The sequence below is a fragment of the Chelonoidis abingdonii genome, chromosome 11 (assembly GCF_003597395.2).
Source record: "Chelonoidis abingdonii isolate Lonesome George chromosome 11, CheloAbing_2.0, whole genome shotgun sequence".
In the NCBI taxonomy this organism is placed as follows: domain Eukaryota; kingdom Metazoa; phylum Chordata; order Testudines; family Testudinidae; genus Chelonoidis; species Chelonoidis abingdonii.
Window position 1 is genome coordinate 56,824,308 of NC_133779.1, and position 15,524 is coordinate 56,839,831.

Consider the following 15,524-nt stretch of genomic DNA (forward strand, 5'->3'; position numbering starts at 1 on the left):
CATCCTCAGTGTTTAGCGGTCCCACTTCTTCTTTCTTTGTTTTCTTCTTATTTATATAGCTACAGAACCTTTTACTATTGGTTTTAATTCCCTTTGCAAGGTCCAACTCTACATGGCTTTTGGCCTTTCTCATTTTGTCCCTACATGTTCTGACCTCAATAAGGTAGCCTTTCTTGCTAATCCTTTCCATCTTCCACTCCTTGTAGGCTTTCTGCTTTTTCTTAATCACCTCTCGAAGATGCTTGCTCATCCAGCTTGGTCTACAACTCCTGCCTATGATTATTTCCCCTTTCTTGGGATGCAGGCTTCTGATAGTTTGATTCTTTCTGCAACTTTGACTTGAAGTAATTCCAGGCCTCCTCCACCTTTAGATCCACAAGTTTTTCTGTCCAATCCACTTCTCTAACTATTTTCCTTAATTCTTTAATTCTTTTGAAATCAAGAACCCTAGTCCCAGATCTATTTTTGTTTATCCTTCCATCTAGTTTGAACTGAATTAGCTCATGATCACTCGAACCAAGGTTGTCCCCTACAACCATTTCTTCTATGAGGTCCTCACTACTCACCAAAACCAAATCTAAAATGGCATCCCCTCTTGTTGGGTCTTCAACTACTTGGTGACGGAATCCATCCGCTATCGCCTCCAGAGAAATCTGAGCCCTATTATTGTTACTAGCACTTGTCCTCCAGTCTATATCTGGGAAGTTAAAGTCTACCATGATCACACAATTCCCATTAGTGTTTACTTCATTACAAACATTAAAGAGGTCTCTATCCATATCCATATCAGATCCCAGCTGTCTGTAGCACATCCCAAGCACTATCTCAGGGGAGGCTCTAGTAGCTTTCTCTCCCAATGTGATTTTTGCTTAGACAGACTCTGTCGTATCCATTCCATCCCTTCTTATTTCTTTACAGTCAACCTCATCATTGATATACAATGCCATTCCACCACCTTTGCCTTTATTTCTGTCTTTCCTAAACAGCACATAGCCTTCAATACCTGTACTCCAGTCATGACTACTATTCCACCATGTTTCTGTTATCCCTATAGTATCCGGTTTCACTTCCTACACCAGTAGCTTCTGGAAGGCCTGGACTTGGTAGTGTTTGGTCACACTTTGGAAGAGCATGAAGAAAGGTTGTTGAAAGTGTAGTACTGCCTAAAGGAACAAGGGTTGAAACTATCTCTACAAAAATGGCCAGTTCTGTCAGGAAAAATAAAGTATGTAGGGCACATCATCTCTTAAGATGGAGTTGTTGCAGATCCAGACAAGCTGGAAGCCTTGAGGACATGACCAAGACCTAATGCCTTAAAATAACTCTAGTTTCTTGGGGTTCAGCAATTATTATAGACCATATGGTGAGGGCTATTCTGATCTTTATCAACTCTTCAGTGAACTCACAAAGATTTAGTTTCCCCATAGAAAATATCAGGCTTTGCATTCAGATGCCAACTACTATACAGTCAAAGAACACTGTGGAGACTGGTGGACTCCAGATTGTGAGAATGGTTTTCTGAGGTTAATAGATGCACTGACACGTTTCTTTATTAGCGTTTGCTGATACTAAAAAAACAAAACAAAACAAAACAAAAACATATCTACTACTAAACACTGATGCTAGCATGGAAGGACTTGGAGGAGTCTTCTACCAAGAATACCCAGATGGATGGAGACTAGTTGACTATGCTGGTAGGGTCTAGCATCACAGAGAAGAACTATCCAGTTCAGACACTAGAGTTCTTAGGATTAAACATTTCAATGGGATGCTTTTGAACATGCATGGGACTCTCAGATCGATACAAAAGCACAAATGGAGCCAACATATTTGACAACTATTACATGCTTATAATTGTACCAGGAACAATGTGTGATGTTACAGTCTATATGTTTATTGAAATATGCTTATGAGTGTAAATATGATGTAACTGCAATATGTTTTATGAATGTTGTCTATGTACTTGTACCTCAATGTGTTTGATTCTAAGTAGCACCAGTGAAGCATTTGGCCAACTTATTGTGAAGGGACTCTTCAGATTAAGTTCCCAATCAAGAAACAATGAACTGACACTGGACCATGGGAAACTCCAATCCACATATGAGAGCCTGGGAACGTTCAAGGTAACGTGAAAAATGGAGTTGGCTTTCAAAAAGTTCATGAATATGTGAGTTGCACAGGTGGCTACAAACTCCATCTTGTTGCTGTGATTTTGCACAGAAGAGCAAAGGGGTTTCCGCCCACAAGAGAGAGAATATAAAAGGCCCTGGAAGCCTCTCCATTAGGGGTCTTTGGCTGCCAGTTATGAAGAAATCCCCTAGTTACCACCTGAGCTGGAACTAACAAGGATTGTGCCAGGGGAAAGGATTGGGCCCAGACTAGAAAGGAGTCTAGTCTGTGAAAGAAGCTTATTGGAACATCTCTAAGGGTATGATTCTATCTGTATTCAGTTTCTTAATGTATTAGGCTTAGACTTGCGTGTTTTATTTTATTTTGCTTGGTAATTTACTTTGTTCTGTCTGTTATTACTTGAAACCCCTTAAATCCTACTTTTTATACTAATAAAATCGCTTTTGTTTATTAATTAACCCAGAGAAAGCAAATACCTGGGGGAGCAAACAGCTGTGCATCTCTCTCTATGAGTGTTATAGAGGGAGGGCAATTTAAGAGTTTACCCTGTATAAGCTTTATACAGAGTAAAACGTATTTATTCAGGGTTTAGGCTCCCAGAAAGACTGAATACTGGGTGCTGGGACAGTCACTATTAACTGAGAAGCCCCTGAGCTAAGTGAATCTTAGTTTCTGTGAACCGCAGGGGGGCGTGGCCTGAGCTCTTGGTCTGTGCTGGAGCAGATTGGTGTGTTTAGCTTAGCAAGATGGGAGTAGGAGGGAGCCTTTTCTGGCAGGGAGATTTGTTCTCAGTGGTATCCCAGCACATCTAGTGACAGACTTGAGGGAGTTTCTGTGACCCAGCCTGTCACACAATGCTACGGTATTCTCTTCTTATTATCTAATGTTTGTGGGGAAAGTGAGATTTCCTGTGGACATTTCTTTGGGAGTGACTCCAGGTGGAGGTGGCCTTGAGACATAACTTCAATATGTAAAGAAATTAAAGCAACAACTGGAGAACTTCTGTCATCTCTGTATGGATGCAGCAGCATAGACTGCAACTCAGAATAAGACCTGACATGACTGGGGCATAAGGGAGCAAGTGGTACTTCCAGGTGAGTGGGTTTGGATAAGAAACTTGGGAGTAAAAGGGAAGAACAAGCTGGTGTACAGAAGGAGTTCAGAACCCTATCAAGTCATTCAGAAATGACCTGGAATTCCTGTATGTCAGCTCTGGAGAGAAGAAGGAAGGAGAGATGTCAGGACTCTTCACAGGAATCACTTATTGCCTGTTGAGCAGTTCGGTTCCTTGAAAGTGAACCTGGAAGAGAGACGGCAACTAAGTCTACTCTAGAAATCAGGCTGTTCCACATGCCTATGATGGTCTGGCAGTGACTGAACAGCAACATGAAAATGAGAGTATCTCTGGTGATGAAACTGATGATTGGCTCCAACTTCTGCCGGCAAGTCTGCCTACACTCACTATCTGATGAATCCCAGAACCAAGACACATCTTCCCAGATCCTGGCTATAGGTTAGAGGGGACCACCACCAGAACTGACTCCAGTACTGCCCCCCCAAATACAGCAACTAGGGTGACATCTTTGAGAAGAAGAATGCTGACACCCTACTACCACCCCGAATGGTCACTTACTACAGGACAGGCTCAACAAAGAAAGTAACAGAACGCCACTAGCTGTCACCTATAGCCCCGAACTAAAACCTTTCCAGCTCATCATCAAGGATTTAGAACCTATCCTGAAGGACAGTCCCTCACTCTCACAGACTTTGGGAGACAGGCCAGTCCTTGCTTACAGACAGCCCCCCAACCTGAAGCAAATACTCACTTGCAACGATACACCATAGAACAAAAACACTAACCCAGGAACCAAACTCTGCTACAAACCCCAGTCAACTCTGTCAACAGATCTATTCAAGGGACACCATCACAGGATCAAACCACATCAACCACACCATCCGGGGATCATTTAACTGCACATCTACCAATATGATATATGCCATCATGTGCCAGCAACGCCCCTCTGCCATGTACATTGGCCAAACTGGACAGTCTCTATGCAAAAGAATAAATGGACGCAAATCTGACATCAGGAATCATAACTTTCAAAAACCAGTAAGAGAACACTTCAATCTCTCTGGTCATTCAATAACAGACCTCAAAGTGGCAATTCTTCAACAACAAAAAATCTCAAAAATAGACTCCAAAGTGAAACTGCAGAACTGGAATTAATTTGCGAACTAGATAACATCAGATTAGGCCTGAATAAAGATTGTGAGCGTTTGGGTCATTACAAAATCTAAACTTATTTTCCCCATTAACAATTTCTTCCTACTGTTACTCACACCTTCTTGTCAACTTTCTGTAATGGGCCACTCTCTTACCACTTCAAAAGTTATTTTTCCTCCCTTGGTATCCTGCTGTTAACTGATTTATCTGGTTAGACTGACCAAACACTTGGTAAAGCAACCCCCATCCTTTAATGTATTTATTCCTGCTCCTGTATCTTTTACTTCATACATCGGATGTAGTGGGTTTTAGCCCACAAAAGCTTATGCCCAAATAAAGTTGTTTGTCTCTAAGGTGCCACAAGGATTCCTCATTTTTGTTGCTGATACAGACTAACATGCCTACCTCTGAAACCTGTCTCCATGAAGCAGTGTCCATAGCTGGGCCATTGGAGAACTGTGCAGTAGGCTACTGGTTCATTTTTGTCATAGTAGGCTAAACAACCAGGTACGCAGTACCATTATGAATGCACAGTGGCTGCTGAACTTCTGAAAATTTTTGCTCAGCTCGGGGTGCCACTGGGAATCTTAACAGATCAGGGAATGAATTGTATGTCCCAGTGGATTAAGCAACTGTGCCAGTTGTGGAAAATCAAGGTTCTCAGGACCTCTGTTCTCCACCTCCAAAAAGATGGCTTAGTGGAAAGATTTCAAAAGAACACTAAAGACAATGCTCTGAAAATTTGCCCTTATAGATATCCAGCACTGGGACCAGGGTTGCTGGAACAGAGGCGGCCAGGGGGCCATGCCCTCACCACTGTTAAAAGTGGGAAGGATATGCTCTCTCACTTTTTTCCTGCATTAAGGGGGAGTGATATGGTGGGGGAGTAGGAGCAGGTGGGGCCTCAGGGAAAGAGGCAGTGAGGGGGCAGGGCCTCAGGGGAAGAGGTGGCATGGGGGCTGAAAGAGGCTGAACAGGGACAGGGCCACAGTCTGGATGCTGGCAGCCCCCCCCCCACACACACACACATTTTTAGGGAACTTCTGGCACTCCTGCCTGGGAACAGTTACTCCCTGCTCTCCTGTTCACCATACCAGCAATCTCCCAGTCCTCCACTGAGTTCTCACCATTTCAATTGTTATATGAAAGGCAACTAAAGGGATTTTAGACCTCATTCAAGAAATGTGGGAGGAACCATCTCAGGCCAGTAACGCAGCACAATATGTCCTGGACCTATGGGAGAAGCTTGATGCCCTGGGCTCATTTGCCAGGAAGAGCCTCCTACACGCCCAGAACACGCTGGAAGCAGCCTATAATAAAAGGGCTCACATCTGGGGGTTCTCCTGTTATTACCTAGCTCCAAATCAAAACTCCTAGACCACTGGCAAGGGTCCTATGAAGTGCTGCAGCTAGGGGGACTGGTGAATTATGAAATCCAACAACCGGACAAGCGAAAGGTACAACAAATCTGCCATGTGAATCTTTTAAAATTGTGGAAAAGCCAAGGAAGTCTCCTAATATCCCCCTACCCACCTGAACCTGAATTAGGCCTACAGGTTGCTGAGATCTCAAAGCCAGGGATGGTCAAGATTGGAAACAACCTAAACCCAGACCAGAGAACCCAGGCTCAACAGGTGATCCATGCCTTCTCTTCCATATTTTCTATGCAACCTGGATGACCCATTTATTAACTCATAACATCCAGACAGAACTGGGGCTTAAAGTCAGAAAATCCTCAACCCCTTCCCCAGAAGTTGAGGAAAATTACAAAGTAAGAACTCCAATCAATGCTAGAACTGGGAGTAACTGAGGAATCATTCAGCAATTGGAAAAGCCCTGTAGTTTTGGTCCCCAAGGCTGATGGGACGACTCGGTTTTGTATTGATTTCTGGAAGGTCAACAGAGTATCAAAATTTGATGCACATTCATTCAACTACCTAAGAGAAGCAGAGTACATCACCACTCAATGTGATGAAGGGATATTGGCAGATCCCCCTCACACCACAGTCCAGGGAAAACACAGCTTTTTTCCACTCCCTTTGGGCTCTTTCAGTTCCGGACAATGCCCTTTGGGTTGCATGGGACCCCGGCCACATTCCAGCAGCTAATGGACTAGATCCTCCAACTCCATAACCAATATTCTGCCATGTACCTAGACAACATCATAGCCTACAGCTGAAACTGGTAGGACCACCTAAAACATATGATGAGTGTGCTACGGTCTCTCCACGAGGCCGACCTGACAGCAAATCCCACTAAATATTTCATCATTCGCCAGGTGACAATCTATCTGTGCCACACTTTAGGAAAAGGCAGAGAATGACCCTTGGTCAATAAGCTCCAGGCCCTCCAGGTGTGCCCCGCACCTTCCTCAAGGAAACAAGTATACTGGCTTTTAGGACAGGTGGGGCACTACCATCAATTTATTTTGGGTTTCTCAACCATCGTGGCATGTCTCATTGATCTTCTCAGGAATGGTAGCCCAAAGAAAATCCAGTGGACCAAAGCTTGTGAGGAAGCTTTTAAAGCCCTGAAGGCCTAACTCTGCCAAGAACCCATTTTGTACATTCCCGACTTCACCAAGGAACTCCTGCTACAGACCGATGCATCGAACATGGGTCTAGCTCTTTTGTCCCAGGTAGTGGGGGGAGAAGAAAGCCCCATCTAATACATTAGTCAGAAGCAGTTCCCAAGACAGTAGGCCACTGCAGTCAAGTGGGCTATGAACTCACTTTGCTACTACCTATTAGGCTGAGACCCAGTGGAAAGGGAGGGTCTGGGTCCCTCTAACCCACTGACCTAAATGACTGAGGGTCCTAAACCAAGCAGGGGTCTGAGAGCCACACACTCTAACCACTAGGGCATCCAGCGCTCCAAGCTGCCTGTTACAGTTTTATCTACGTTAAAAGGAGCACTTTAAAAATTACTGTTAGTTTGCTTTTTAAAGCTTTACCTAAGTGAAGGGCCCAGAATGCTAAAAACAAACAAAAATAACATCAAGAAAACATGCCTTCAAGACCTATTCCTTGTAAACTGTAAAGTCTAGGTTAAGCATAACACCCACAATTGTAGGTTTTTACAATTAAAAAAAAATAAAAGACACAAGCCAGAGCTTTGACCGCATGAAGTTCAGCACTAAGAGTGTGACCTCTGACACCGATATCTGAAGAAACAGCCCAAACCCACTTCCTTTTCCCCTCCTCATTTCCTGACTCTTTTAAAATTTAAAACTGTCATCTCCTTCATGTTCTGTTGATAAACCGACAGTGTGTAATCATATCAACTAAAAGGTGTTAAAGAAACTTTTAAAAGTTTAACAAGTAAAAGAGGAGATGGGGCTCAGAGAGCTGTCCTGGGTTACAGGGGAACACTGATAGCTGACTGAAATCTTTTCTAGTGAAACAATTTTATAGTTAGCCATTCTCATATTTTAGCATGGGAAAGTGTTTGTCATACGGAAACATTTTCCCAGTTTGAGGCATTGTCTGCCCCATACATTGGATTATCAGATATAATAAATCAGATGAATAAAAAAAATTAGTGGATTACATGTTTGAAGACATTTGTAGCAGGACCTGAAAAGCAAAAATGGTTCTTTTTGTTTATCATCACATTGAAGGGGCCCTAGAGAATTTTTTTTCTATTTTTATATAGCACTTAATATTTTACTTTTATACAAGCTATAATCCTAGATACTTTACAGCATTACATAATACAAACCAGTAGATGAGAAACTAGAGAAATTACTTAAAAAAAAAGAGATATTATGATAATTAAAAGCCTGACGTAGAAGACCTGGGCAGAAAATTAATAGGCACATTTGAGGGGAAGAGGGCGTGATTTAAGAGGGATTCTGGGCTACTTTGCAATGTCCCAGATGCCCCACTGCCTGTATTCCTCATGGACAAGCACACAGAGTCTCTTGTTAGAGGAACAGACCATCCATCCCAACATTCCATCACATCTTACAGTGACACAGACAGAAGTTGCTCCTTATTTAAGGAGGGAGAGTTCAGTAAATATGTAGGATCTTCTACAGGATAGTACTCGAGGTGGCTAGCCCCTCCTGCCACTTGTAATGTCATGGGTACACAGCTATTTTTGATCAAGCTAACATGCTAGAACTAATGTGGGGATGTCTCTTCAAGCTAGGAATCTTACCCCCCAGCTGAAAGTGTTGTCATACTCTCAGTGTTATTGTTCAACACCGGGTTTGGGGCCTGACTCCTTCTCTGCTCTCTCTTGCTTCTTCCAGGAGAGGGACAAAGAATCTCCAGACTGGGCGTGGCTGTGAGTGGGGAAACATCCCAAGTGGGGCAGGAGAAAGAAACTGAGAAAAGGGAAGGAAAATTCAGAAAATGGTTAGCTGGGGGCAGGGAAAATCCTAGCGTGTATCAAAGGAAGAGGTAAGCTGAGAGACAGAGGAGAGGAAACTGTAGACGCATTTAGTATGAAAAACAAGCAAGGTCTGTCATATATGAAATCTGGCAAGAGTTGTAGAGCTCTATAGCATGTCATTGACCTGAGCTGACTTTTCATAAGCTGCACTGTGCACTCCCAGTCCTGGCAGGTGATGTGGCACCACCCTTGTGGGTGTCTAATGCCCCTGGCAGCCCTGGACTTACATGACTCTGCACCTGCTACTGACACTTGGAGAGGGGTCTGAACAATGCTATTCTGCACTTCCCAGTGTGTGTTTGATTTTTAAAATGGTGCCTTCTCTCTGCCTCTCCATGCGGTTGAACCTTTAGCTGTTTGGGAAAATACTCTGTTCCCCTAGGGATTTGTCCTGTCTGAGAACTCAGTGAGCTGTTTGCCTGGTGAGATGGTGTTACACCAGACCTGCCTCCTGCTGTGCCTTATCCCGCTCCCTATGGTGAATCCCTGCAATGTACCTGCTGGGCTGGCTCAGTCTGTTTTCTCAGTTACAGATCAATTCCGCCCAGGACCAATGGCCTCAGAAACGCTCATGGAGGAGCCCATGTGGCTCATTCAGAACAGCACTGGGGGGTCCCTGCAGGTGAACCCCCAGGCTGTGAAGATCCTGGAGGGCATCACCCAGCCAGTGGTGGTGGTGGCCATTGTGGGAATGTACCGCACGGGCAAATCCTACCTCATGAACTCCTTGGCTGGCAAGAGAAAAGGTGAGAGACCTGGAGTCACGTGCCCCACCCCCGTGTCATTTCCTGCTACTCTTGGGGCTCATAGTGACCTCAGGCAGGTGTACTGTGTGTCTGTGTTTATATGAAATCTGTCCTCTCTTCCCAGGGTTCTCGATGGGCTCCACTATCCAGTCACACACCAAAGGCATCTGGATGTGGTGTGTGCCCCACCCAGGAAAACCTGACCACACTCTGGTGCTGCTGGACACCGAAGGGCTGGCGGATGTGGAGAAGGTGAGCTGGCTTTTGCTGTGTGGTGAGAACAGGTACTACCGTACGGTGAAAGGGTCACATGACTTCCTAGATAGACAGACGCAAACTTCGTCTGCTTTTAGAAGTTTCATTTGCCCTCTCATGTTTCAGAGACATCTGGTATTTATCCTCTAGTTTTACTGTGCTGTGGAAATGACTGAACTCAGAGGGACCCAAGAACATGAAAAATTCACCGGTCCAGGCAACAGCTCCTTAAAAAAGCACTAGCTCAGAATAAGCACAATACAACGTTTTCCCAAGATATTAAGAGAGAGATATTAAGCTGTGCTGTAGTTAAGATAGAGACTTGCTTACTGTTTAACAGTCGGTTTTTCTAAGTGCTCTAAAATCCACATGCATAAATGGATTGTCTTGGAAATGACTGTGCCCCACGGGGATCTGGGGTGAGGGTAACATTTCAGATTTGATGGTGTTTGAGCAAGGAGTTCCCAAGTTATGCCCCACCCCCCCAAAATACTATGTGACATCACAGTGTTATGGCTCATGTAAGCAGAGTCAGGATGAGCTGTACCCTGACATCTGGTGGTGAAGTATGGGAAGTGTGGAAAGAATGTCTGGAATGCAAAATCTCAAATATTTGCATAGGCACGCCTGCCCCATCCCAGACTGCCTGCTTTGTGGAGAAATGACTCATCCCTCAGGTTGGGTGGTCCTTGCTCGACAGGAGGCATGGGTTCAAACCCTGTGAGGGAGAGAGAGTTTGGACACGTCTTGTGCCTGGTGGTGCAGGCTCCTTGTGGAGCTAGAGATCCAGTTGCACTCTCGTTCTCCACTGCTGGAATTGTCAGAGTTGATCGTTTTTATTCCTTAGACTCTAGATACAGGTTGGGTGAGCTGAACTCGACTTTGGCTAATTGGTGCATGACATGGGGCTCCCTCTTGTGCGGAGAGTCACTAAGAGCTGAAATCCAAAGAGCTGAATTACTTGAGTGGGCACTGGTTACTGTGCTAACTTATGGGGAGCCTGACGCTTACTGTGGATAGACAGAGACAGCTGGCCAGAGTGGGAGCGTGTTTATGGGGTGATGGCTGGAGCGACCACATGGACAGCTGGCTGGTGGACGCGGCTGCAGAGCGGCGTACGCTGTGCGTGGTTGGGCGCAGCCCACGATGCGAGCGGAGTGAGCAGTTTGCTGGGACAGACTTGGAGCGAGCTCACGAGCAGTGGTTGGAGCGAGCAGTTTGTGGCGGCTAGGCGGCGGGGGCAGAGTGGGGAGCGGCTTCCGTTATCGTCGGAGCAGTTCGTAGCCTTGGTGAAGAAGGCGGAAAGCAGATCTACGGAGCGGCAGGGCAGCTGCCCTGGACACGTGATGGTGCCCTTTCCACAGGCTGGGATGAGGGGAACTCATTCTTAGACGATAGACCCTGTTCTTTCGGTGGCATTGACCAGAGCTTTTGAGTTGTTGGACTTTAGGAGTGATTGACTTAAGACCTAAGGTGAAACGGACCATTGCCATGTACTTGGGGGTGTGTTATGTTTGTAGTTTTATAACTCTGTTTGGTGGGTGTTTCTCCAATGGCGATGCCGCCTTGTTTCTTTCATTTTATTGAAAAATTTCGCTACCATCAGCTCCGTGCTTGCGATGAGGGAAGTATTGCCTTCTAGAGGTGCCCAGGGGGGTGTGGTATGTAAGTGTCCCAGGTCACTGGGTGGGGGCTCGAGCCGGTTATGCCTTGTGTTATTGAAACGGAACCCCTGGATACTGAACCCGGCCCTTGTTGCTGCCAACTCAGAGGGGCAGAAGGGTTACACTCATATAACGTTTGGTGATGTTTTTGCACGCACCACCTTGAGCTAAGGCTCTGATTCTCCCAAACTGATCTGACCTACCTGAGACTGATCTCAGCTAGTGTCCGGGACCCACAGCCCCTGTGGGAAAGAAATATTGTAAAAGTTAAGAAGGGTGAGATTGAGAAGTACAGTCTGGGTCTAGCCAAGCTGATGAGTCAGAGAAAATCGCCTGTGTATGTGCAGCAGGACTGGGGCTCTCTTGCAGCCAGAAGACAGCCTGATGTCACAGTACACAGGTAGCTCAAGGTGACATGGACCCTGAGCAGCCCCCACGTACTGTGACTGTGAGTCCTGCCCCCAGCAGCCTTCTTGGAAAGTGTGAGATGCACATGTAGCTGCCCTCTGCCTGTGTTCTGCTCTGGGAAGTTTGGCCTTGAGACCAAAGTTTCTGGCTTATGAGCAGTTACTTCAAAATGCTCTAAAATCCACATGTGGACTCAGATTTTACATTCAAGTATTGCCAAGGAAATGAGCATTAATTTAATAAAGTAAAAATTTAAGATTCCAGTAAGTGCCAGCATTAGGGTAATATAATGATGCCGTATGCTCCTCTGGCTGTGATCAAAGAAAAACAGGAAGCTGCAACTAGCAGTGTCAGCGTGATCAAAGGGGTTGATGAGCATTGGAAAGGCACCCATAATAGAAACCCCTGTTCTAAGGTCCACATTGACTAAAGTGGTGCCAGGATACTGTCAGTCAAAACAGTAATTTGTGTGAATCATGATAAACAAACTTCAACTTTCTACAATATTTCATCCCATCTACACCACTCCAAGGATCAGACCTGTCAGTTGCCCTGTCCAAATGTTGCAGTTCTGTGAAAAAAGGAAGGAAGGAAATGTCAAACTCTAGAAAACTTTGAGTCACATGGCTCTTTTTAAAACTGTCACTGCAAACCTCAAATTATGTCCTCCCTCACCATAAACGCCTATCTAAAAATCAAGCAGTGCACAAGCCCCAATAAAATTTTAAAGGAAATCCTGATACAAATTTAACTGTGGTGAGGCTAACTTTCCATCCTCATATTGCTGAGCCACATTAGGGCCAGGGGTAGAGTTTGTGTTGTTGCATTAATTTTGATGGAATAAATGAGCTCAGAGAGTCAAAAGTGTTAAATGATTCTGTCACTGTATACCACTAAACAGTTAAACATGGTTGGGGTTTTAGAATACAGAGACTCTGGGCTGCTTAGTCCCATCGCAAACACACCATTAAAAATCTTTAACCTTTTATTAAAGAAACAGAAGAAGAAGGAAAACAGTTAAAGCCTTTGAAATGTAAAGTCTTAATGAAGGTTTTTTGTTTGAACAATATCCCTGTTCCCTTTCCCTTTAACGGGAGAGAGTTTTTAGATGGAAAAAACCCTGGTTTGATAGTGTCTATCACAGCTGCATCACTGAGGCACTTCAGTGTAAACACTACCTATGCCAGTGGGTGGGGTTCTCCTGTTATCATATCCACCTCACTAAGAGGCAGCAGCTGTGTTGATGGAAGAATTTTTAGGTCAGCTTAACTGCATCACCTGAGTGTAGAATTTTCACATCCTTGACCAATGCAGTTAAACCGAACTAATTTTGTAATATAGACCAAGCTTTAGATGATATTAAAGATATTAAGAATTATTCTGGGGGGGATGGTAGTTAGCTGAGATGAGCTGGTGCTCTTATTGCTGCTGTTAATGTCTGATCCTGTTTCCTGAAAGACAAAACAAGACAAACAATCACAAAAGAGGAGCGAAAAGAACAGCAAAAGTAGAAAATACAGCTTCTCTCTTTGGTACAGACTTTTACTTGCAGTCTTAGTGTTGAAGAAACACAGGCCCAGCCCACACTTTGATCAGCCGCTTTGAGACCTGGCAAATTTGTACCAGTTCCAGGCTGTTTGGGGCGTTGCTTTCAGCTGCCTCTCTGGTCATGAGCTCACAGCAGGGTTGCAAAATATGCAGCCAGACCCTTGTTAGACAAAAGGAGAAAGGAGAGAGAGATAGGAAAGAGAAGAAATAGGGAGGGGAAGGAAAAGGACACATGGAGAGGTGGTGAGTGACAGCAGGAACCAATGTCTCACATCCCAGCTACTTTTCAAAACTTAGCTGGAACCAATGGAGGTAGCAATGTGATCTGGACCCCTCTCTTTCTGGCCTGTTCTGGTCAAGAAATATCTCAGAAACAGGACAATGAACGCCCAGTGTTGTCACTGTGAATCCCAGGGGATGGTTGGGGTGGTGGTCAGAACGGTGAAGTTCACGCCTTGGAGCCCTCAGTCTCTCAGCTAGGTAGATTCCTCCTCCCCCAAGTTTGTTCTTTTAAGGATCTGAGAAGGGAGGGAAGGAGTGGGGTGAGCTAGGGCGTGGGAAGGCGAGGGGGCAGGGGTAGCCCAGAGGGATAGTGTCATGAAGTCCCAAGGGCTGGTCTATGCCTAGGCTGTCACCAGGCCACAAGTGGGCCAGGCCCCAAGGATCCACACATTTCTGTTGGGGCCTTTGGCACCAGTGGCCCCAATCTCCCTTTGGGGCTCCCTGCATTGAATCCATCCCAGCCAGACCCCTGCTGGAGGCTTGTCCTGGATCCTTCAGGGTGCAGGACTCCCAGGGAGTATTTACAGTGACACTGGCAGCCTTTGCAAAACAAGGGAACCGTTTATTAGTCACTTGGCTACAGGATCTGACAGTCCTTGGGGCAGCACGGAGAAGAGATGGTTAAAGCATTGTCCATTCATCTCAGTGCCCAACCTAGCTGTAGCCAACCCCCATGTCCTGGCTCCTTGTCTCCCGCACAGTCTGACCTCCTTAGTCAGCTTCCAGGTGAGAGCCTCAGTCCAGACTCCTTCCAGCTGCCAACCCTTTACCACCCACCCTAACCTTAACCCTCACACTCCTTTGTTCCTGAGCTGGGGTCTGCACTCAGCTCCCCTGCTGAGAGGCAGGGAAATCCACCTGCCTTTGGCTCATTGGTTGCTAGCTGTCAGTGTCCTGGGGACTGGGTTTTCAATCATCTCTGATTTTCTTGCTGCTATGAAGTTGGCCTCAGTCAGTCCTTTTTAATAATGGTTCTCTCTTAGCCTGCCCTGAAAGCAGACTTAGTCTTTTCTCTCGCCTACTCAGATAGGCATGCAAAATATAAGGGAAATTGAGGTATACAGAGGATTCAGAAAAATATTTCAGAAAAGTCTTGCTTCATCAGAGGTTGGGGTGCGGATCCCTGCAGAGGGGGGCAGGAAGGCTGCTGGGAGGGGGCTGTGTGGTCAATCACAGCCAGCTTGAGGCTGGATGGCTCTGCTGGTGGAAAGTCCCCTTGTTGTGTTGCAAGTGACAGTGCAGATGAGTTCTTGCCATGGTCCTATGGGGTGGTTGTAAAGCTGAGTATGGAGCTATGAGCTGTGGTGCCCCACCTCTCATTATAAACCCCCAGCCTGGACCAATCCAGCCTTTGCCAGCGCCCCCTGCAGCCACACTGAAAGGCCAGTGAAAGAGTCCCAGCCAGGACAGGCTTGCTGAGCTCTTGTCAGGCAGCACAAGGCCTGAAGGACCAGGTCTGCGCCAGGCACTGGGAACAGGCATGATCAGTGCATGTCACAAGCACATAGTGTTGAGACTAGGGCAGGGAGCTGAGATTGGGCATGTCAGTACCTGGTGTCTCACTGTCTGGAGTGGCTCACGACTGATAGTGCCGACCTCAGGGCAGACCATCATAAAGCTGGACAGACACACCAAACCAGTGGTGTGGTCTATGCTTAGATTTCACCAATCCAGTAACAAGTGTGAACTCCAGGGTCACTGTAACAGTCTTACATGGAGTCATAGACAATCCCCTTGGGCCTTCCAGGCCACTCAGGCAAGCTGAACTATGTGAAAGTTAGTTACTTACACCAAAGATCACACCGATATTATTCAGGTTGCTTCCAGTCCCAAGGGACTAGTCACTTATCCCAGGTCAATTTGTAT

The 15,524-nt window shown here is 45.7% G+C and overlaps 1 protein-coding gene across 1 annotated transcript in view; it reads left to right on the forward strand.

Annotated features, from left to right (window-relative positions):
- The window catches only part of LOC116825956 (guanylate-binding protein 3-like), a 197,430-nt gene that overhangs the window by 44,875 nt on the left and 137,031 nt on the right, over positions 1–15,524 (forward strand). Inside the window, exons 5-6 of the mRNA XM_075071154.1 lie at positions 9,283–9,501; positions 9,626–9,753. Coding sequence (XP_074927255.1) covers positions 9,283–9,501; positions 9,626–9,753 — 347 coding nt within the window. The remainder of the gene's footprint in view (positions 1–9,282; positions 9,502–9,625; positions 9,754–15,524) is intronic.